The 23,823-nt window shown below is 43.2% G+C and overlaps 1 protein-coding gene across 5 annotated transcripts in view; it reads left to right on the top strand.

Annotated features, from left to right (window-relative positions):
- LOC135525953 (NHS-like protein 3) overlaps positions 1–19,422 on the top strand; it is a 39,310-nt gene extending 19,888 nt beyond the window's left edge. For 4 of the 5 annotated variants that reach the window (XM_064953927.1, XM_064953930.1, XM_064953929.1 and 1 more), the window contains exons 3-8: positions 13,506–13,643; positions 13,772–13,815; positions 13,944–14,094; positions 14,247–14,348; positions 14,514–18,125; positions 18,236–19,422. In XM_064953927.1, the coding sequence (XP_064809999.1) occupies positions 13,506–13,643; positions 13,772–13,815; positions 13,944–14,094; positions 14,247–14,348; positions 14,514–18,106 (4,028 nt within the window). In that variant the 3' untranslated portion in view covers positions 18,107–18,125; positions 18,236–19,422. The remainder of the gene's footprint in view (positions 1–13,505; positions 13,644–13,771; positions 13,816–13,943; positions 14,095–14,246; positions 14,349–14,513; positions 18,126–18,235) is intronic. The other variant, XM_064953931.1, reaches the window with a different exon arrangement.
- Positions 19,423–23,823: the final 4,401 nt, after the last annotated feature.

A 23,823-nucleotide genomic window follows, 5' to 3' on the forward strand; every position in this document is an offset into this window, starting at 1 on the left:
AGGTGTTTGTGGATTTCCAGTGGGCCCTACTACCACACTGACTCTCACAATCAAAACATACTCACGCATGGACATAAATACACACACGGGTACGCATACTAGTAGTGGGGATCGATAATTACATATCACAGTATTTTTGGATGATATATTGATATTTGACTCCAGGTAGGCTATCGATTTGTAACGGTATTTATTTTTGTTGCTACTGTAGGTAGCGTTAGCTAGCGCCAGTCGGCTGTTCCTGCCCCTAAACTAAACAATTATTTTCTCCTTTCTTCTTCTTTTTAAATAGTGAGCATTTTTTTTATTTCACTGATTTATCAAAACTTGCTTTGTCTCGTCTCTGTAGCAGACATACACGCGCATGTTTGGAACGTCAAATCGAAATATAATCGCAGTATTGAATAGTAATACAAATAGAATCATGAGCTCTAGCGCGTACACACACACGCTTAGATGGTGTGCATATTAGGGGTGAATATTTTCCCGATTTATCTACAAATGCTCCATCACGAGAATAAATCACTTTTATCCCGGGTAACCCGGTATTTCCCGCCAAACCCGGAAGTGTCATTCAAAAACATTATAAAGCATATAAATGTCTGGATTTGATTAGATCTTTGATTAGCGTGATCAAATTCTAGCCTGATGAGCCATATATTAAATACGTTTTATGAGCCCTACATTAACGGCATGGAATGAGCACAACCCCAGATAATTGTGCCGTTATCCAATACACATACAGTATGATACAGCACATTTTACGCATGAGAGAACACAAAAGCCATTCGATGTAACTACCTATATGCTCTTTTGGGTAAATAAATGAAACTAGCTCCAGTTGGCTAATATTTTTGAGTGTGAGTTGTATCACTACTGTATGGACTGGAATTACGAGCATGATAAAGTATTCTGGTGCAGCACGTGTATAGGCTAGCGAATTTGATTGGGATTTTGATATCTAATATGGCCTATTTGTATTATAGTAAGGTGACGCATATTTACCTTTTCATAATGTTTCCCCTAATGTTATTAGCCTACGTCCCCTTTCTCTTTCTTGTTGATTCATTCCTTCCTCGCATTCAACAGTTACATTAAGATAAGGACAACGATTTTTTTTTAAATCATTCTAATGGCATACTTGAATAAAATAGGATTACAATTCTATGCAGAAGGCTTTCACTTCTCTTCACAAAGATTGAATGGTTATGGGTATGAATAAATAACTACTTATAGCCTTCCACCATCGCCCGCGTTCGCTCTTCTTTCAAACTATTGGCTAACTAACTATACTAACTATTTAACATTCAGCAAATAAGAGCTTGCGTCCCTATTCGAATAGTCTATTGGTATAAGAAATACTAAAATAAAAATGTCCAGCAAGCTATTATTGTCTAGTTTTTCCTGCATTTGGACTCCCAAGAGTTAATGAGCTTTTTTAACGGTGCTACAGCTACTTGCGTATTGAGCAAGAGACAGATGCTGTAATTTAGAAGCTTATTATGCGTAACTCATCATAATTGGCCAAATATAAGGCTAAAACTGCATTGAATTTATTACCTGAAAGGCTAGGATATAAATAGCGCTACCTCTATCTCTCAATCTAGAACAGTATTATTTAATTTGGATGCAATTTGAATGGAGTTGATGTAGAGGGAGTGACTGCGAGAGTGCTCGCGCGCACACGGATTTTAAAGCAACGATATTTGAGTGATAGGCTGTTTTAAAACTCTGCAGCTGCAATTACAAATAAAATAATCTTTACAATTAAAAAACAAGGTCATCCTGAAAGCCAGATGGAGATTGGTAAATAAGACGCGCATTCTGTGTTTACATTACTCTAGCATAGGCTATGCTGCAGCAAATGTTAGCCTACCTGTCACAATAAAAAATAAAAAAAGTTGCGAGATGATAGGTCTACATGCATTGTGAACTGCGCGCCATACTGAGATGGGCCCCACCCTGAGCGTTGATTCGTCATGCAGAGGCAGTAGAGAAGACAGATTTAGACATCTCATATAATTTAACAGTTCCATTTCACGCCCTGCTGTTCACATAAATAATTTATTATAATTTACCGGTTTCTCGCAGTTATTTATCCCGGGAAAATCCTGGTATATCTCGGTAACCGGGTTCCTGCCATTAAACCCTAGTGCCTAATCATCATGTTAGTGTTGGGCTGTTTAAGAGCTCTGTGAGAGAATGTAAACTGAGTGGGAGAGAAGGTATTTCTCCCCTGCCAAGGGTCAGCACAGGATACGTCCCCACATTGTGCACAGCAGGGCACAGGCCTCCCATGGAAGGTTTTCCTCAGGTTTCCCTCTCAAATCTCTTTAACCCAGTTCAGAGCAAGTTTAGTGCTCTCATTTGTGTGCTACCAACAGGTGGGGCTACGAAATGGACTTCTGCCATCCAGTGGTGTACAGCTATAATTCCTGGAAATGTTACCTATCTGTTGAAGGAGATTGAGAAGGGAAATTTCAAATTTGACCTGACATGTTGTGTGGCCTGAGCAGGTGCACTGTTTCAAACGGTGGGATATTGCTGTTGTGCTACCTGTCTGAGTGGATTACTCAGATGCAGCAGTAATGAAGAGGTAGGCCTCAGGGAAAGCGTCCCTTCAGGTAACAGATACTATCATAATGACAAAGTCTTCCTTTTTCTATGTAATTTATAGTCCAGCTGTTATTACGCAAGTGAGCCCCCAGCGATGAACACATGGAATGTTCTGTGTTTTCCCTGGCAAGTAACTCCAAAAGGCAGCTTGCTTTTACCAACAACGTGGCTTGCTCAAATAAGAAGGCAACTAACACTTTACAAGATAGCATCTAGAAGTATTGTGCCAAGCATCAGATACTGAAATGCTCCTGGAAAAGCTCACAGTATCCCCACCGAAGGTTAAATTCCTCCAGATAAGCTATATAAAAATAAATGTCAGCTTTTATTCTGGATGTGATTCAGTCATACCAAAGGTGATGGAACCTATTGCCTGGCCTGGGCTGGTGTTGGCATGCACCCAGTTAATTAAAATCCCAGCCAGAACAGTTACATTAAGTAGAAACAAGTGGTTCTGTTTCTTATTTTGACCCAGCCCTCCCTCACATAGATCTCACCCTCCTATGAATTTGATGAAATAAGTTTCCACCAGAGATCAAAATGTGTCTGGCTGGGCATTGTGTGTTGTTGTTGTATCCAAGCAATGTTACTATTATAGATGTCAGTCTAACAGACAGCTGATGTGTGTGTCCTGAAACAATCTACTCAATGGAATGGGGAATGAGAGGGGATCTACAGTTTAGCGTTGTTAGGATGTCATGGGCATATGGCCTCTTGTTCAGAACTTCTGGTGAGAAATTGATGTGTTTTGTAAATCTTTCTTCCAGTTCAACTCCTTTAAAATAGTATGTTTACCCCACCTTCCTTCTTGGTGGGAATGTATTGGTAAACGTGGACCAAAGAGTTTGACCCAGACATCATGTTTGAGTACATTGTAGCTAGCAGAGGTAAGTGTGCTCCTGGACCCTACATTGTAATGTGGGGTAACTCACTGGCACAGTAAATGTGTTGACACAGCCTCCTGTGATGACCTGGACAATGCCTCACATGGTCCTGGGACACACAATCCCATAGGCTGACCCTTTGTGTGATTTATCTGTAGGCACTGCACACATCACCTGCATGGGCCTCAGTGCTTCTACCGTGTGTTATTTGCCTGCATTGCTCTTGGCCCAGTTGATCCTGTAAGCCACCTAGTAAAGCCAGGCTGTTAGCTGACCTAATGCTGCTGTTGTCGCTCATATCTTGTGCTCGCTACAGCTGAACTTTTTCAACAGGTTCACCCTAAGCTGACTGATAGGGGTATAAGGAGACGGGGAGTGATGCCAGAGTGATATGATTCTATTGTTCACCTGGCACCTGTAGGTCACCTGGATTCTTGATCTGTAGACGTTCTACTCTCACCCGGAGATTCCATGCATTCCTCGGCTCTAGACACACAACTTCTCTGAGCCCAGAGAATGGTAGCTCTTTGTACGGGTTTGTCAAAAGTTATCACAGCGATTTTTGTCTTTCAGTCCTTCTAAAGTTTGCACGATTTTGCCACACCTGGGCAGTGTCCTGCAATATTGTAGTCATACAGAAGTACAGGAGGAGTGCCGTACAGTATTTCAGCATGACTTTCAATGTTATCTTACATACAGTTGATTAGCTGACTTTATACACTGAGTTTGGCAGTTTTATAATGTGACGGTGTGTATGCATGGGTGTGGGTGACTGTACAGCATGAATAAACCTCTGAGCCTTGGATGAGCACATAAAGGCTGGGGAGAGCAGGAGAACCGGTTTTAGAGCCTGGATACTGTTTCTCTTTCCTCAGCTTATGGTGGGAATCAAACACACCGCCCTCCTCTGCATTGTTACATTGCCCCTGGCAGCTGCAGGAGTTTAACAGAACTTGCTGTGGTGTATGTGCTTGTCTTTCCTGCTTCGGTCTTATGAGAAGGCAAGGACCTCTGCCTTATCACTGTGTGTGAAATACCTGAAAGTAACACCAGTCTGTCTGAAAGCAGTCACCATGACACTTCCCAACATCACCTCTCCAAGGTCAGGTACAGGGGAAATGTATGCCTTGGCTCTTAATGACAGGGGCTGAAACACTCCTTTGGACATTGAGCTAGAGATGTCCATTTATTTTATGTGCAACAGCTCAAGCACAGGCTGTCGCTTGTAGGATTTTGCTTCCTGCCTAGTGATTAACAATACAGATGAATGGGAAGAAGTTGTATGACAGCATGTAATAACATTTTCAATTAGAATAATTGGGAATATTAATCAGCACATCCTGATTTTTTAAATTTATTTATATAAAGTGCCAGCATGCATGTCCTCTCGTCCTATTTATATGTGTTGGATTCCATCACTCATTTCACTCTTTGTAAAAGTCTAATGCTTAGTCTAATCATTACCTGGTCAAGCCTCATGGCGTTCAGCAACCGTTACATAGCATTTATTGTAATGTAAATTACTCCCACCCTCCAGACTATTGTCATGGCAGGAAAACCATTTGAAACTCTGCCAGCCCACAAAGATGATGTTGATGATGAATGCATGACAGAAGTTGAGTGATAAATGGGTATTGTATCTTTTTGGATGAGAGTATCTTTATACACGACTTCATGGCATGCTAGATGAATGGAACCATGCAGCTTTTGATCATGTCAGTCCCGCTTTGACAAAATGGTAGCTGAAAGTCAAGGTGGTTAAACTGGTAATAGTTTTCCCCTCCCAGAACGTCATGTTCTTTTCATGCCCTCTCAAAGACTGAGGTAGTGATAAGCAGCATGTACATGTGCACACAGAGCGAGACCTGCACAGTGGAATCCACCTAGCACACCCACTGTGCTTATGCTGCTACGCCCATGGTACCTTACTGAGCTTGCTGCCTTCTGTAGGTGTTGTGCATGGTAGAGCAGTGGTCTCAAATCAGTTTTTGCTGGTCTTATATGCTCCCAGACTAGAGCTCCACACCATTTTCCAAAATAACAGGTAATATACTGTACGTAATAACATCCATAGACCTTCAATACAGAAACAATTGTGCTTTTTTTAAAAAATATAGCTAATATGAAGAGTTCTCCAAAAGCCAGACGTTCTTTACAGAACAGCTTGCCATAGGCTTCCATGATTTCTAGATATCCTAACACTTGTCTCTGAGGGCATAGAGTCTACTGCCTGGAAAATTCTCCCTGCTGGTCTAGTAATGTAGATTTTAAGCTCCTAATGTAGTGTGACCTGCCTGTCAGTAGGGGCCTACCAGAGCTGTGCCTTCCTGAAGTGTGCGTGCCCTAGCAGGTCTGACTCTGCATGTTTCAGTCTTTCATTCTCCATTCTTTTTAATGGGATTTTATCCAGAGCTTATCACTAGCTAAACCCTTGCTGTGGTGCTGCCTGTCAGGAAAGTAGGATATAGAAGGTTCTGTCACTCCTGACCTTTTTAAGTGTTTTTAATTAGAGAACCACACGGAAGTACTCTGTACACATGACTTCTGACCTTAATTGGTGTAATTACTGTGATTATTACATGTTTACTGTGCTTGGCTGCTAATTCTGTGTGTACGTGCACGGGTTTCACGCGTTTGAGTGAAGTTTAATGTGTATGCTGTGCATGCGTGTGTACAGACATGTTTAAACTTGAGGGATCGTTCTGATCTGTAGTGTCTGAAGGTGAAATGGACTGGAACGAGGCAGGATTTGTAAGTACACTATACAGTGCATTCGGAAAGTATTCAGACCCCTTCCCCTTTCCCAAATTTTGTTACGTTACAGCCTTAATTTAAAATTTGAGGAAACAAAATATTTTATCCATCTACCCACAATACCCCATAATGACAAAGCGAAAACAGGTTTTTAGTAATTTTTACAAAATAAAATATACCTTATTTACATAACTATTCAGACCCTTTGCTATGAGACTCGGTGCATCCTTTTTCCATTGATCATCCAACTTGATTGGAGTCCACCTGTGGTAAATTCAATTGATTGGACGTGATTTGGAAAGACACACACCTGTCTATATAAGGTCCCATAGTTGACAGTGCATGTCAGAGCAGAAACCAAGCTATGAGGTTGAAGGAATTGTCCGTAGAGCTCCGAGAAAGATTGTGTCGAGGCACAGATCTGGAGAAGGGTAATAAAACATTTCTGCAGCATTGATGGTCCCCAAGAACAGTGGCCTCCATCAGTCTTAAATGGAAGAAGTTTAGAACTACCAAGACTCCTCCTAGAGCTAGCCATCTGGCCAATCTGAGCAATCTTGGGAGAAGGACCTTGGTCAGGGAGGTGACCAAAAACCCAATGGTCACTCTGACAGAGCTCCAGAGTTCCTATGTGGAGGTTAACGATCCTTCCAGAAGGACAACCATCTCCGCAGCACTCCACAAATCATACCTTTATGGTAGAGTGGCCAGACAGATGCCACTCTTCAGTAAAAGACGTATGACAACCCGCTTGGCGTTTGCCAAAAGGCACCAAAAGACTTTTAGACCATGAGAAATAGGATTCTCTGAACTGATGAAACCAATATTGAACTCTTTTGCCTGAATGCCAAGCATCACACCTGGAGGAAACTTGGCACCACCCCTACTGTGAAGCATGGTGGTGGCAGCATCATGCTGTGGGGATGTTTTTCAGCGGCGGGAACTGGGAGACTAGTCAGGATCGAGGGAAAGATGAACGGAGCAAAGTACAGAGATCCTTGAAGAAAATCTGCTCCAGAGCGCTCAGGACCTCAGACTGGGGTGAAGGTTCACCTTCCAACAGGACAACGACCCTTAGCACACAGCCAAGACAACGCAGGAGTGTCCTTGACTGGCCCAGCCAGAGCCCTGACTTGAACCCAATCGAACATCTCCGGAGAGACCTGAAAATTGCTGTGCAGCGACTCTCCCCATACAACCTGACAGAGCTTGAGTGGATCTGCAGAGAAGAATGGGAGAAACGCCCCAAATACAGGTGTGCCAAGCTTGTAGTGTCATACCCAAGAAGACTTGAGGTTGTAACCTATTTTTACTTTGTCATTATGGGTTATTGCGAGTAGATTGATGGTAAAAAAAACAACAATTTAATCAATTTTATAATAAGGCTGTAACAAAAATGTGGAAGAAGTCGAGTGGTCTGAATACTTTCCGAATGCACTGTGTAGCCGTAGAAGCAATAACATATCCTCAGTGTGGTCATATTTGTGGCTGATTGGGGGTGTGGCTTTCAGTTAGTTATTTTTGGCCACCCATCCATTGAGTGAATTTCATTCCAGTTCATCTGAATGTCATTCCAGTGCACTGCTTGCTCTGAGGGTGTTTAGATAAAAATAGAAATGTCATTTTCTTGTTGTTGCTTAATCTGATTGTGTGGGCCTGGCTCCCTAGTTGGTTGGCCCGGGCACTCCTCACCCATGCCTACTTGGCTGAAGAAGGGTTTTAACAGTTTTGGGGTTGCGAGGTGGGGGTTTGTTACTACGCCGATAAATGACAATCTCCATCTGGACCTTTGCCACTGAGGACATTTGTGTGACTGAACCATCTCAAGGAGAACTGGAGTACCCCTGCTATAGTCCTACAACATATACATGGCTCCTAGCCTCCCACGCATAAGCCCACTTTCTGTCCCTGACACTAAAACTGAAACTAAATCATATAAAAACTAAATTGATAAAAACATTTCTAACTGAAACCGAATAAAAACGAGTAAATAAAGTCTGAAAATGAACTGAAACTAAACAATAAAAAATAATAACAAATAAAGACTAATAGAAAATCACAACTATAATAACATTGGTGTGCTCACTAAATGAAGTCTGTTTTTACCCTTATTTAACTAGGCAAGTCAGTTATGAACAAATTCTTATTTTCAATGATGGCCTAGGAACAGTGGGTTAACTGCCTTGTTCAGGGGCAGAACAACCTTGTCAGCTCGGGGATTCGATCTCGCAACCTTTCGGTTACTAGTCCAACGCTCTAACCAATAGGCTACCTGCCGCCCCATCAGAACCACCCTGATGACTGCGTTAGATCATGAGTAACAGGCATGAACTCATTCTACTGATTTCTCTCTTTTTAAATTGAGTCTTATTAGTTGAATAATCATGTCATTGACTTAATTCCTGAAAGACCTAGCAATATACCAATAGTCTGTATTATCAATTACTGATGTGACTGTAATGTAATGGCACATGGCTAAATGCTCAGTATGTGTCAAATGTACAATAATATCACAGTCTAAAATCATATGATTTTTATTGAGACTGTAAACTGATCTTTGATGTCACAGCATTAATCTATTGGGAATCATGCATATTAGATTGGGTATCGTCACCGAAATTAGTTTGGGGGCACACATGATTTCAACCCCCCTCATAAATCCTGCTGATGTTCTATTAGACTCAAGTGGGGTATTACTGTTATTAATATGAACATAATTATAATAGGCTCAAATAAGTACAGGTGACATGACCCCCCCCCCCCCACTATTGACTATCTCTGACTGTTGTATTCATCTTTAAATCTTTCATCTTTAAATCTATTTGTCATTTTGGCTGCACCTACATTTCCTATTTTCCCCTCCTGTACCTGTTGTCCCTACCTACAAAGGTTTCACCTCTCTCTTATCTATGAATGACAATGTCATGTTAAATAAAAAAGCCATTGATGGCCCACGTGAGTCATATTTCGTAAGAAGGTTCCATTCATCCTGGTGAGATACCTGTAGCACTGATGTAAAGAGTTATAGCTACTGAGCATGACCATAACATGGCAATGTTTGCTTACTGCATCAGGAAGTAAATATTCCACTTTCCCAGGTGCAGATTAAGGTTTGTGCATCACAGTAGAACACATTTTCAGACATACCCCTCGTGCGAATAAGGAATGTCAATTGTAGATTTGCTAAAGTGATGTGAAGTAATAAGAGATACTAGCCTCTCCACATAATTTGTATCAGCAGTAAATCACAGGGAATTATGTATTCAGTGGATTATTTTAGTCCAGTGAGAGCCCATTGACTGTGTTGGTAGATAAAAGTAATTGGGGAACATGATTTCATTGTGTAACATTATTATATTGTGTAAGGCATAAGTGTTAAGAACATTCTCTCCCAACAGGATCTATCTTGTTTGAATACTGAAACCTTCATACTGTCTAGCTGCTTTACTCCACCTTGTGGGGAATGTGTGTGGTGAGAATTGGACTTCACGAGGAACTTGCTCTTCAAGGATTCCTATAGATCTCCTCTGTTAAACCACATTAGTTGTCAGAAATGGCACAGTAGCTAGTCAGTATGATTAAATGGTTGCTTCAAGCAGATGAGAGCTTAGACTGTCTAACCACTATTTCCCTTTGTGTGTTTGAGCGATTGTGTCTGATTCCACCAGCATGGTCAGTGTCATAACAACGCTCTGACCAATCCAGGGTCAGCATGTCCACAGAGAGCAGTGGGGATCAGTCGCTCAGGGACATAAGGAAGGGGGTGCTTATTTGAGGGATGGGTAGAATTAGGATCCTGGGATTAGTGTGAGTTTGCGTTGTCTAGTGATGGAACCACTAGATCTGGGTGGTAATAACAAAAACAAGGGAGATATCTTCTATCTGGATCCACTGAATTATTTTGTCTGTATCGGATGATGATTTACCCTAAAACAAAATTAAACTCTGGAAAAACAAACTCACTGGGATAGTTTTGGACTCCTGTTTACTTTCGAAGGATAAGATCTGTTTTTATACATTTTTGGGGTTTATATTACCATGCTATCTCAGAAGCTATGGTGGTGCTTTTGACTCTGAATGTTTACTGTTTGGCAGTGCCTTCGCTTTTCAAGAGGAAAGGTGAGTTACAGTATAGGCTAAAGCAATGAACTGGATATTCTCAGACAGTTTATTTATGATACATACCTTGAATTCCCTTCTTGAAGTTTTATGGCCAAGCAAGTGTTGGCCATAAAACCTTTTCTAGGTCATTTCTAGGGGATAAGGGAAGGGTGGTTAACTGGTTCAATTGATATGAGTAAGACTGTAAAGGGGACTAGTTCATACCTGTCGTCATGAAATGTGTTAACTGTTAGCTATTGGTGTGATACAGAGGCATTGCAAGCTCTAATGGACCATTCTATTTAATCTCTTCTGATGTTATTTTGTTGAATGTCTATCACTGAGAGCTTGTATTTCCTTACTTTGCTGGGATACTGTCACTGTTTCTGCAAAACACTTAATTCATCAATCATTCTGACTGAATTGACAGTTTGTGTGAACTTGTTATTATCAGGAGGATATGGTAAATGTGGTCAATGGTATATTTCCAGAAAAAGAAAGATGGTGATAGCAGTGATCATTGAGAGCACATGGTAGAACGGACTAATTCCAGCATGTACAGGACGTGGCTACATTTTAAAGCAGCTTTGTTTAACTAAAGATGATGGCCTTGCACGCTGCCACAGCTGCCCTGCACTTAACATTATCTCGCTGATCCTAGATGCCAGGACGAGAGGTCGCCCGATTTTAATTGGAATTGCCGATTTAATTAGGGCCGATTTTCAAGTTTTCATAACAATCGGAAATCGGTATTTTTGGACAGCGATTTGGCTGATGTTTTTTTAATTTTATTTTTTATTATTTTTTTAACACCTTTATTTAATTAGGCAAGTCAGTTAAGAACACATTCTTATTTTCAATGACGGCCTGGGAACAGTGGGTTAACTGCCTCGTTCAGGGGCAGAATGACAAATTTTTACCTTGTCAGCTCGGGGATTCAATCTCACAACCTTACAGTTAACTAGTCCAACACTCTAACCACCTGATTACATTGCACTCCACGAGGAGCCTGCCTGTTACGCAAATGCAGTAAGAAGCCAAGGTAAGTTGCTAGCTAGCATTAAACTTATCTTATAAAAAACAATCAATCAATCATAATCACTAGTTATAACTACACATTGTTGATGATATTACTAGTTTATCTAGCGTGTCCTACGTTGCATATAATCGATGTGGTGCGCATTCGCGAAAAAGGACTGTCTTTGCTCCAACGTGTACCTAACCATAAACATCTATGCCTTTCTTAAAATCAATACACAACTATATATTTTTTAACTTGCGTATTTAGTTAATATTGCCTGCTAACATGAATTTCTTTGTCACTTCTTCTCTTGCAACAGAGTCGGGGTATATGCAGCAGTTTGGGCCGCCTGGCTCGTTGCGAACTGTGTGAAGACTATTTCTTCCTAACAAAGACAGCCAACTTCGCCAAACGGAGGATGATTTATCAAAAGCGCATTTGCGAAAAAAAGCACTATCGTTGGACAACTGTACCTAACCATAAACACCAATGCCTTTCTTAAAATCAATACACAGAAGTATATATTTTTAAACCTGAATATTTAGGTTAGCAGGCAATAATAACTAGGTGAAATTGTGTCACTTCTCTTGCGTTCATTGCACGTAGAGTCAGGGTATATGCAACCGTTTGGTCCGCCTGGCTCGTTGCGAACTAATTTGCCAGAATTTTACATAATTATGACATGAAGGTTGTGCAATGTAACAGGAATATTTAGACTTATGGATGCCACCCATTATATAAAATACGGAACGGTTCTCTATTTCACTGAAAGAATAAATGTCTTGTTCTCGAGATGATAGTTTCCGGATTCTACCATATTAAATGACCCAAGGCTCGTATTTCTGTGTGTTATGTTATAATTAAGTCTGTGATTTGATAGAGCAGTCTGTCTGAGCGTTGGTAGGCACCAGCAGGCTTGTAAGCATTCATTCAAACAGCAATTTTGTGCGTTTTGCCAGCAGCTCTTCACAATGCTTCAAGCATTGCGCTGTTTATGACTTCAAGTCTATCAACTCCCAAGATTAGGCTGATGTAACCGATGTGAAATGGCTAGCTAGTTAGTGGGGTGCACGCTAATAGCGTTTCAAACGTCACTCGCTCTGAGACTTGGAGTAGTTGTTCCCCTTGCTCTGCATGGGTAACGATGCTTCGAGGGTGGCTGTTGTCGTTGTGTTCCTGGTTCGAGCCCAGGTAGGCGCGATGAGAGGGGCGAAAACTATACTGTTACACTGGCAATACTAAAGTGCCTATAAGAACATCCAATAGTCAAAGGTATATGCAATTCAAATGGTATTTGGACTAGAGAGAAATAGTCCTATAATAACTACAACATAAAGCTTCTTACCTGGGAATATTGAAGACTCATGTTAAAAGGAACCACCAGTTTTCATATGTTCTTATCAAGGAACTTAAACGTTAGCTTTCTTACATGGCACATATTGCACTTTTACTTTCTTCTCCAACACTTTGTTTTTGCATTATTTAAACCAAATTGAACATGTTTCATTTATTTGAGGCTTAATTGATTTGGATGTATTATATTAAGTTAAAATAAGTGTTCATTCAGTATTGTTGTAATTGTCTTTATTACAAATAAAATTAAAAAATCGTCTGATTTAATCGGTATCAGCTTTTTTTGGTCCTCCAATAATCGGTATCAGCGTTGAAAAATCATAATCAGTCGACCTCTAGTCAGGACTGCTGTTCTGGAATGGGTACCACTACTGTTCTCATAACCATATGACACTGCTTCTCTGAATTATATGAGAGTAGGAATGTTTGTGGAATATACTGGCTGATTATCTCAATGAAGCCTGCTGGGACTTGTGGCTAATGTCGTTGATGAATACCATTTTAATGTTGAGGACAATTACCCATTATTTTTGGGTTATTGCATTGTCTTTATTGTACATAGCAGCCATTGTATAGTGAGTTATATAAAGATTGTTTTGGAACAGGATTGATAAGTAGAGACATCTGTTCACATTCAACCTTTGTGGATCTAATTCCTATCCAATCGTTTTGATAGTCGTCATTGATATTGTGCCTTTATTTACAGACAATGTAATGAAAATGCATTCATAGACACAGTATGTCTGTATATCCACTCACATCCTCTCTCCTCCCAGCAGCCCCAAAGCATGAGGATGGGACTCGCGTCCCTCCACACTTCCAGGAGAATGTGTTCATCGAAGGCAGCCGGCCTAAGTACCTGGAGGACCTGCACACTGAGGCCCTAGAGGGACTCAAACTGCAGCAGCAGGAAGGTACTAAACACCCTGAAAATCCCTCCAAATACTGACGCTAACTCAATCACCTACCCCTGATTAGATTAACTAATTTAAGTACATTTAATGTGCCCGCTCTTTTTGAAAAATGTTTACCTTTATTTCAGAAACCAATAATTGGGTGGATTACCAGGATGACCAAAGCGTCACAGTAAGTTTCCCATTCTACATTTTAATCACAGTGCTACATCAAATCACCATCCTGTTACAAGTTCACACCAAACCTATAATTAAGCGTATACTAATGGTTTACTGTTGAACAATCTGGGATTCCTATAGTCGACAGTGACCCGGCTGCCAGACGACACTGAGAGTGACAGTGAGAGGAGAGGCTATCTGTCAGACAGCACCATACCAGACACAGCGTCACAGGTCTCAACACGCTCCACTGTCTCCACACGGTCCTCACGGTCAGGACTGACCCGCCAAGGTAACCTGACATGACCATAGCCAGAGAATGATTCATACTGGAACCACTGTAACACCTTGTCCAACCAGTGATTGTTTGATTGTATGGAGTGAAAGTGCCTGTTGGTAATTTTGACCTAATATTTCTCTCCTGCTTTTTGTTTCCTTCCCCAGCATCAACCTTCAGGCCCCTGAAGCCAGAGAAGGCCAAGGCCAGGAGGAGACACAGGAGAACCACAGTTATGGGGATACCACATCACGTCCAGAGGGAACTGGGTATGCTACTCATTATTTATGCTTTAAGTGGATTGAAATGTGTCAGTATAGGCCATTGTGAAGATGCCTGTGGATAATTGCACCCTTAACACAAGCACATACTTTTCTATTGGCTTGTGTAGCTGTATATGAACCTATCCTGATTTGTTCTGTTCCTCACTTAAGGGTTGGACAGAGCCTCATGGGCAGGTCGTCAGGTTATAGATGAGGGTGGGCTCCCTAACGGTGAGAGTCTGGACTTCTCCACCATCGATGGGCCTCACCTGGCTGGTTCCCAGGAGGGGGTGAGGAAGTACCTCCAGTCCGTAGAAGGCCTGCAACCTGTCTGTGAGGACCAGATCCAGAAGGTCCCCTCCCGGGCCAGACACAGGGACGACCTGGCTCTCCTCCAGCACATGGGCCCCCAGCTGTCCGACCTGAATCGGCCCAAGTCCCTGGCTGTCCCCTGGATGACCACAACCTCTAGCCTGCTTCAGCTGCACCCCAGCCCTGTCATGTCCATGTCCCCCCAGGCCACCTACATGTCTAAGATCATCCCAAACGCTGTGCTGCTACCCTCCATAGACGTGGTGGAGATCACCCGGAACCGTAGTCGGAGCAGCGTTCGTACGGTCAGTAAGAGCAGCCTGCTGCTGGCCAGCCCTGCCTCCTCCCGCGCCTCCTCCCGCGCCTCCTCCCGCGCCTCCTCCCATGCCTCTACCATGTCCTCCGCCTCCCGCTACAACCCACCACACTTCTCTGACAGCTCTGGATGGAGCCACTCTGAGTCCTCTGAGACCCTGGTGTCTGACTCTTCCACAATCTCCTCCAACAGCACCACCAGACAGGGAGGCTCACAGGGGGGGGATGGGGAGGGTTCATCCAGGGAGATGACCCTGGACAACAAGAGTATCCACTCCTCTGTCAGTAAGTCCTCCAGGACCTCCGCCACCAAAGGGAAAGCCAGAGGGAATGATGGCAAACAGGAGGGGCCCTTCGCCCGGAGCATGTCTGTGATAAAGTCCAAGAGGGCACCGGCCCCACCCAGCCGCTCCTACTCCCTACACAAGGACAACATGAAGAGGCACTCGCGAGACCTGATTAACAGCATGGTTACTGCCCCTCCCCAAAGCAGCCCATTCCAGGGAGGGGAGGTTAAGGCTTTCAGTGCTGGGGAAAGTAACAACAGTAGCCCTGGCTACACAGCAGACACCAGCTCTCTCGATGAGTCTTCAGGCTCTGTGACAGCCAGCCCCTTCAACACCCCACAGCAGGCAGCCAGGGAGAAGGTGAGGAACGATCAGCCAGGCTCCACAGGCTCCTCTCCCCAGAAACAGACCCCCCAGGAAAATGGCCTGAAGAATGTCTCTCCCTCCAGCGGCTACTCCAGCCACGGTGGCACGCCCACCCTCCTTTCCAAACAGACCCTTAACCCATCTCCAGGGAAAAAAAGAGGCATCCGAGCAATCATCTTCCCAATGGCACCATCGCCGGCAGCTTCAGCCCCATCACTTGTCATTCAGCCCCAGGCCTCTGACAGCAGCAAGACGCCTGAGCCAGTCGACACTGTAACTCCCTCACCTTCAGTCATGTCACTCAGAGAGCCGTTCAACATCCCGCCCCCACCCAAGGTGTCTGCCCCCTCTCCTCCTCCCCCGGAGGTATGGGCACACAACAAGCGCACCTTTGAACTGCTACTAGGTCCCCCGGCCCCCAACATCACAGATACGGTGGTGCGAAAGAACCCAAAGGATCGACGACAGCAGAGGCAGTCGCCTTCCACATCAAGAGAGGGTTATGTTAAGAACGTGTCACCTGAGAGGAGAGATGAGGCAGGAGGTGTGCTGGAGGGGGACACTGAGCCTCGAGCTAAAGAGCAGACAGGTCCAGCAGACCAGGAAAGGGTACTGTCTTCCATTGTGGAGACTAGTAATCCAGCAACACATACGTTTGAGTCAGGAAAAGGTCAGGAGAGTGAAGTAGCACAGAAGGTTGAAGAGAGGGCCCAAGGAAGTCAGTTGGGAGTTAAAGAGAAGGTGCAGGGAAGTCAGTTGGTGGTTGAAGAGAAGGTGCAGGGAAGTCAGTTGGTGGTTGAAGAGAAAGTGCAGGGATGTCAGTTGGTGGTTGAAGAGAAGGTGCAGGGAAGTCAGTTGGTGGTTGAAGAGAAGGTGCAGGGAAGTCAGTTGGTGGTTGAACCAGAGAGGGTCATTGTAAATCAGTTGATAGGTAAACTAGAGAAGGTCCAGACAAGTAATTTGGTAAATGGAAAATCAGTGAACGCCGCAGTAGCTCCAGTAAAGGGCCTAGGAAAAGTAAAGACTGAATTCCAACCTAAAATGGATACGTCTTTGGTAAGCCCTGCTCTAGCACACATCTCCCCATCTCCGTCTCCTCCCCCAGCACACTATCCTCCCCTTCCCCCTTCCAAACAGACCCCACCTGTGGCCCCCTCAGACTCTATGCCTGCTCCAGAGCCGCCACTAATCTCCACCACTGGGGAATCCTCCTGGCCCCCTCCGCCTTCTCCCATGGACTTGGCCACCCTTGGCAATGAGCTTGACCTGCCCATTCCCCCACCACCAAGGGTAGTTATGACAGAACTTGTGCCCCCTGTTTCATCTGTACTACAGGGTATCCCACCTCCACCCCAGGGTATCCCACCTCCACCTCCCCAAGAAGCCCCACCTCCACCAAAAGCTAAATTTGGTCCTCCCTCCTACATCCCTCCACCTCCCCAAAGTATTCCACCCCCACCTCCACTGGAAAACATACCGCAGCATAGTCCAGTGACCACAGAGGGACAGAACCAAGAGAAGTCCCTCAGCAAGAGCTCTTTCTCTCCCACTCCCCCAGAGGAGAGCTCCACTCCCGTGGTAACCACCACTCTTCTGCAGACGGTCAAGCTGAGGTCTGTCAATAATGGTGATCAGGAAAAGGACCAGGGACAGGACTGGGCAGGGGTCATTTTGAGGGCCAAAAAACCCAGTAACGGTGAGGCTCCCCAGAAGCCTATTCGAAGGTCTCTGTTCATGACATCTCCCTCTCCTACTGTCACATCCCCAACTACGACTGCTATCTCACAATCTCCCATAGCCCAACCTCCAGAGGCAGCCCCAGCCACAGAGGACACCCCACAGGCAGACCCAGAGCCTGCCACATTCCCAGAGGCAACCTCAGCCACAGAGGTAGCCACAGCCTCAGTTCCAGAGGGAGCCACAACCCCAGAAACATCCCCAGAGGCAGCTGCAGAAACGCCTCCAGCCACAGTCCCAGCTGAGGCCCTAGAGGTAGCCACAGCCTTAGCTGAAGCCCCAGCCAAGCCCCAGCCCAGCATACTTAATTTACCCTTAAAGTCATCCATTGTCACCTCTCCTACGAGGAAGTCACCACCTGCCTCAGCCACCACCCCCTCCATGAGGATGCAGGAGGCCATCCGCTTGAGGACAGCATCCAGAAGTAAAGAGGGGCCTCCCTCTCGTCTCAGTCTGCACTCTCCAACAAGTCTTAAGTCTCCCTCCTCCACTGCCAGTTTCATCTTTGCCAAGAGCACAAAGAAAATTGTCATAGAGACCCCCTCATCCCCTGAGGCCCAGGCCAATCTCACAAAGAACCTGATAGCTGAGCTTTCATCTATGTCCAATCCAGCCAAGTCCATAGAAACACAGAAGGTGGTGGTCAAGGTGCCTCCACCTGTGTCAAGGAAACCCAAGCCTAAGGTCAAAGATACAGAGCCCAGTGTAGAGACTGAGCATGTGCAAACTGCGGGTCAGGAAGCATAGCCAGCAGACAGCACTGAGGGTAAGGGATCTGTGGTTGTGACACAACCATACTTGCCTAATTTGTTACAGCTATTGTCCATTTGCACTGCTTGTTGATCTGATCTGACTGATCTTTCTCTCCTGTCAAAGGTGCCCCAGAGGCTCCAAGCGGGACAGCAGTGCCACCATTATCCTCCATATGAGCAACACTGCCACTAAGCAAGGATTAATCATTCACGAAGACAGACTTTTATCTGTACATTGAGAAGACACCATATGTCAAGCGCAATATGCAAGAGGGAGAGAGGTGGATAAAAAAAAGAAGTGAGCGGATGATGCAATCAGAGCCTTCTGAAGACAGGGCAACTGGACATAACTACATGTAACCCTCTCACATAAGAGCTCTTAGTTTGAAATCCTTTGAGTGCATGTTAATGGTGTTGGCCTTTAATTTTTCTAATACTATTGTTGTATTTTGGAGCATTTTTCTTTAGCAGAGGGACTTCTTACTGGTCTGATTTAATAATGGAGAGTCAGTCAGTGCATGCTGGTCTAGGTTGCCCTCTAGTGTCAACTATGATAATGTCACAGCTACTGCTGTTGGGTACTGCAAACACTTGTCTGGATTATATACCACAATGTTGGATTTTTGATATATTTGTTATAAGATAATGCACAATTAGAATGTGTTGAGTTCTTATTTCATCCATGTTTGTTGTAATAAAATAATTGACCTAAATTATTTGTCCTGTAGACGTCTTCCCATTAGATTTTGTGGGAAATATGATGTTATTTTATGTTTTCTATGTCAATATGTGGCAAACTTTCCTGATGTCGTCATATTTCCTTTTCTCCTACTGAAATGCTATAATCAGAGCTGGGTGACACCACTAGTTCTAGAATGAGAATCATATTCATGATGAGAATCCCAATTTTCATGGTCATGTTTTTTTTCTTTTGTTGGTATGAATGTACAGACTTTTACAGGAACCTCACCCTGCGTGTAAATCAGATCTCACAGGTTTAATCTGAAGCACAGTTTATGGATTTAACTGGTCATTTAAAAAGACTATTGGGGCAAATCTTTGTCTTGCTTTTAGTTATGTCCTGCACATTTTGATACATTTCCTTTCAACCAGATGGGAGCTATATTATACATTGCATTTATGTTACTAATTTGTACAGAATTTGGGATATTTCTCAACAATGAAACATCTGCTTTGAAAGTACAAATTATTCAGTGATTTCAATGATTGTAGAAAAGTAATCTGACAAATGATTATGTATAGTTTCATTTATTTCAAGGTAACAGAATAAATGTATATCTTCTCAATGAATTCATTTAGCCATTTCATTATTTCTACCTTATTTCTGAAACATTTGAGAAATCTTCCATCAATGTTTTGTGAGTCAATTAGGCTTCTCTAGATTCCGTTTATGCAACACACAAACACCCTGTTCCCAGGTTTCCACCTTTTGTGCCTTATCAGGATGTCTTGAAACCTCCCATGTTCACACACGTCTGGGTTTTCAGTATCCATCTTAGACACATTTGTATGTTGAATTACAGTCCAAACTAAGACTATATGAAATAGATTTTGACTGTATACAGTGAGCTCCAAAAGTATTGGAACAGTGACATTTTTGTTTTGGCTCTGTACTCCAGCATTTTGGTTTTGAAATGATACCATGATACTCAGTCAAGCAGTGAACTTCAAACACAGATTCAACTACAAAGACAAAGGTTTCTCAAAGTCTCACAAAGAAGGGCAGCTATTGGTAGACGGGTAAACATTTTAAAAATCAGACATTGAATATCCCTTTGAGCATGGTGAAGTTATTAATTAGACTTTGGATAGTGTATCAATACACCCAGTCATTATAAAGAAACGGGTGTCCTTCCTAACTCAGTTGCTGGAGAGGAAGGAAACCACTCAGGGATTTCCCCCTGAGGCAAATGGTGACTTTAAAACAGTTACAGAGTTGAATGGCTGCGATAGGAGAACCCAGAGGATGAATCAACAACATTGTATTTACTCCACAATACTAGCTTAATTGACAGAGTGAAAATAAGGAAGCCTGTACAAAATACAAATATTCAAAAACATGCATCCTTTTTGCTATAAGGTGCTAAAGTAATACTGCAAAAAAGTTGCAAAGCAATTCACTTTTTGTCCTGAATACAAAGTGTTATGCTTGGGACAAATCCAATACAACAAATTACTGAGTACCACTCAATATTTTCAAGCATAGGGTTGGCTGCACCATGTTATGGGTTATGGCTGCTTGTAATCTCTAAGGACTGGAGAGTTTTTCAGGATAAAAAAAGAAACAGAATGGAGTTAGGAACAGAGTTTTTTATTTTATGAGTTTTAATTACACAAGTGATTTTTATTTTATTTTAAGGATAAAGGGTTCTTTAATATGTCTAATATGGTATGGACCACGAATGTAATGGGATGGTGTAACCTTTGACCTGCTTTCATGACTCTCCCGGGTGGTCTGATCAGCCACAAGGGGGTGCCATTTGAATAATGCATTTGTGGTCATGGGTAATACTGTTTTAAAAAAAAAATATGTTTTTTTTAAAATTTAATTTATTTTTTAAGGTAACTTAATTATAGTGGAGTTTAATTAACCTATATAAGGACTTTAGAAAATGCCACCATAGACATGTTTTTCTAAAAAAAATCCATGAGTTTAGATAAAGCCAAACAGTGAGACATTTAGTTCAAATTTGGAAACATGAGAAAAAGAGCTACAGACAGATAGGGGGAAAAGGCAGACAGAAGAGCCCCCCCCCGCACTGCAGAGACCTTGAAGGTTGGAGAGCAGAGAGGAGAAGTTTTAGAAGGGGGGCCTTGACGAGCAAAGATAACAGAATGTGTAGATAACAGTTACTGAGTGGAGACAAAAGGAAGAATTGGACATGGGGAGAATGAAAGGGGTGCTCCTACATGATGTCAGAACAGAAGGATAATATATTAATCTTACCTACGTCATTATTTAGAGTAGGTAAGGTTGTTACCTGGGCAGAGCCAGGTATCAAAAGGGGGATGGGTAAATTGTGGTCTAGGATAGGATGGGGCCTATTGGATAAGAAACTAATGATATAATCAGATAAAATATATGAGAAACTGTTTGTTAACCAAGCCTGTATGTCCAGGATTTTATGCATTACAGGTGAACTACAGGTGAAGTCACTCAAATCAGTCCCAGAGGCTTGTTGGGGGGACCATACCAAGGACTCCTGGTGACAGCTAGCTGAAAGAGCTACCCGGATTCATATCGCACGGCGGGAGGGTAAGACACAGTGACACTGTCGAACAATAAACAGTGTTCGAGAGGAGAACTGGAATTAACAGAATTCCGGGGGCCATCTCTCGAATGAAGTAACCCTCCCTGTCCTGTCACCCCTGTTTTTGTTCATAGAAGTGAAGATGTGTCTGGCTCTTGCTAAGTGATGTGTTCTCGGGGAAAGGGTGGGGCTTCACATGGAAGCTGTTCATCTGAGCTGTCTTATCGTGGGTAACATATTCCTGATACAGCACGTCCTAGTATGCGGAGAGTGGTAATTTGACCCATGGTTTAGACAATGAGGATTTTGTTCCAAAATAAGCATAAGAGATCCCTAGATCTGGGTAGACTGGAAGTTAGAGTAGAGGTTGGGAAGGATCTCTCAATGGAGTTTTATGTCGACCAAAATGGAGTCTCTAACTACATGGCAGTCTAGGACACTGAGCCATTATGGGATATATCGGTGCAGGTTCCCATATTGATCGTGGACACAGGTCATAGCTCATTTGGAAAGAGAGGGCTATATGAATCCACTCACCCAGTATGGAAGGACAAAGTATACATTGATAACATTGAGGTTCCACGGACGTGGACTGGATTAATTATATTTATTTTAATCAACAGTGCTTTAACAATTATACCAGAGATGCTATTAAAGGTTTTGCAGAACAGACTGAAACAACCAGCCTGATGGCTTGGCAGAATAGAATTGCATTTGATATGTTATTGGCTGAAAAGGGAGAAGTAGGCGTGATTATCGGGACCATGTTAGTGATTACATCCCAAATAACACAGCTCCGGACGAATCAGTGCCCGAAGCCTCAGCTGGTTTGACCACCCTGGCTCACGGTTTGGCAGAAAACTCTGGGGTGGATACTTCTCTGACTAATTGTTTTGATAAGTATGTTCGGAAAATGGGAAAAAATATTATGATCACTGTATTATGGGCTACATTCACCTGTGTGACTGTTTAGTTTTATGGGGCTGATGTCTAATTCCCTGTGTATGAGGCCTTATTTCCAGGACTCTGGAGAAATCGATGGCAATAGATGGTGAGGTACCAGCGGATTCCAGGTTCTGACCCGTGGAGTGCTGAATGCATGTCTACAGAACAAGTGCACGAAAATGATAAATTAAATTATATTAAATTGGGAGGGTGTCCGTATGGGGATTACATGATAACCGACTTGGGACAGTTCTGGGATTGGAGAAGAGGGTATCCTTATAGCATAGGGGATCCCACAAAGGTGGATAGGTTTTCCATGATATGGGGGAAACCTGGGAGCACTGTTGAACTTTGTAAAGGTGATGAAATCCTACTAACCATCAAAACTATTAAGCTCTCTGATGCAGGCACTTACACCCTCGGACTACAAAGGACCGGGACAGACACGATGGGTGTGTTTTCTATTAAGGTGCTGCCAAAACCAGAGGTCCCAGACCAACCAGGGCCAGACACACTCCTCTACCACCCCTGGACCGAACCTGCCACCACGGTGTTAAAAATCCCATTCAGGTAATTCATGTTAGAGACTATTCAGCTATTGATCAATTAGGCACTGAGACTGGTTTTGATGGTAGGGACAATTTGTGGCTGTCTTATATGAAGCATACAGCTAAGACCTTGAAAAGAAAGGACTGCATGAGTTACATGAAACATTGGTCATGCTAGACCTGTTCTGGCTACACACCTATTTACTATAGGAGAAGGAGAGGGGTGGTTGTGTATTCTGAAAGGTTTTTACCAGGTTCAGCCCAATTCAACTCTCTGTTCCTCTTTGAGCCTTGTGTTTCCTACAGTACCTCCTCATTGGGCACCTTTGGGGTGTTAAGGCATATGGGGGCAATTACAGTTGCATCACAGGTACAGGTAATGGCATTGATTATGGGAGATTGCCTGAAGCTGTAGTAACATAACCATTAATGCCACTTGGCCAGTTACAGGCCTAAACCAAACTAGTGGTCTGGCTGATGTGTGGTGGATCTGTGGACCCAAAAGAGTGCTGAGACCCATTCTTAGAGGAGACTGGCAAGGTACGTGTGCTCTGACCAGTTTGATAATTCCACTGACCATCGTTGATGTTACTGCTGAGCAGCTGTTGGGTTCTGTATCCAGGGGACCTGAAAACATTCCATCCCATGGGAGACATAGACGTAGTGCTCCATGGACAGAGGATGTAGTTGACATACACACTAACCTGTTGAGAGTGCCAGTGGGGGTTCCTCATGAGTTTCAGGCCTTGGGTAGGAATGATGGACTCTGGCACTTACTACCTATTATAGGTCCAGTGGATGCAAGACAGACTGCATGGATTAATTATATCTACTATAATCAACAGCGTTTTGTGAATTCCTCCCGTAATGCACTCACTGGTATGTCTGAACAGCTTGAGGCCACATCTAGGGTTGCCAGATAGAATAGACTTGCTTTGGATATGCTT

Source organism: Oncorhynchus masou, chromosome 32 (genome assembly GCF_036934945.1).
Source record: "Oncorhynchus masou masou isolate Uvic2021 chromosome 32, UVic_Omas_1.1, whole genome shotgun sequence".
In the NCBI taxonomy this organism is placed as follows: domain Eukaryota; kingdom Metazoa; phylum Chordata; class Actinopteri; order Salmoniformes; family Salmonidae; genus Oncorhynchus; species Oncorhynchus masou.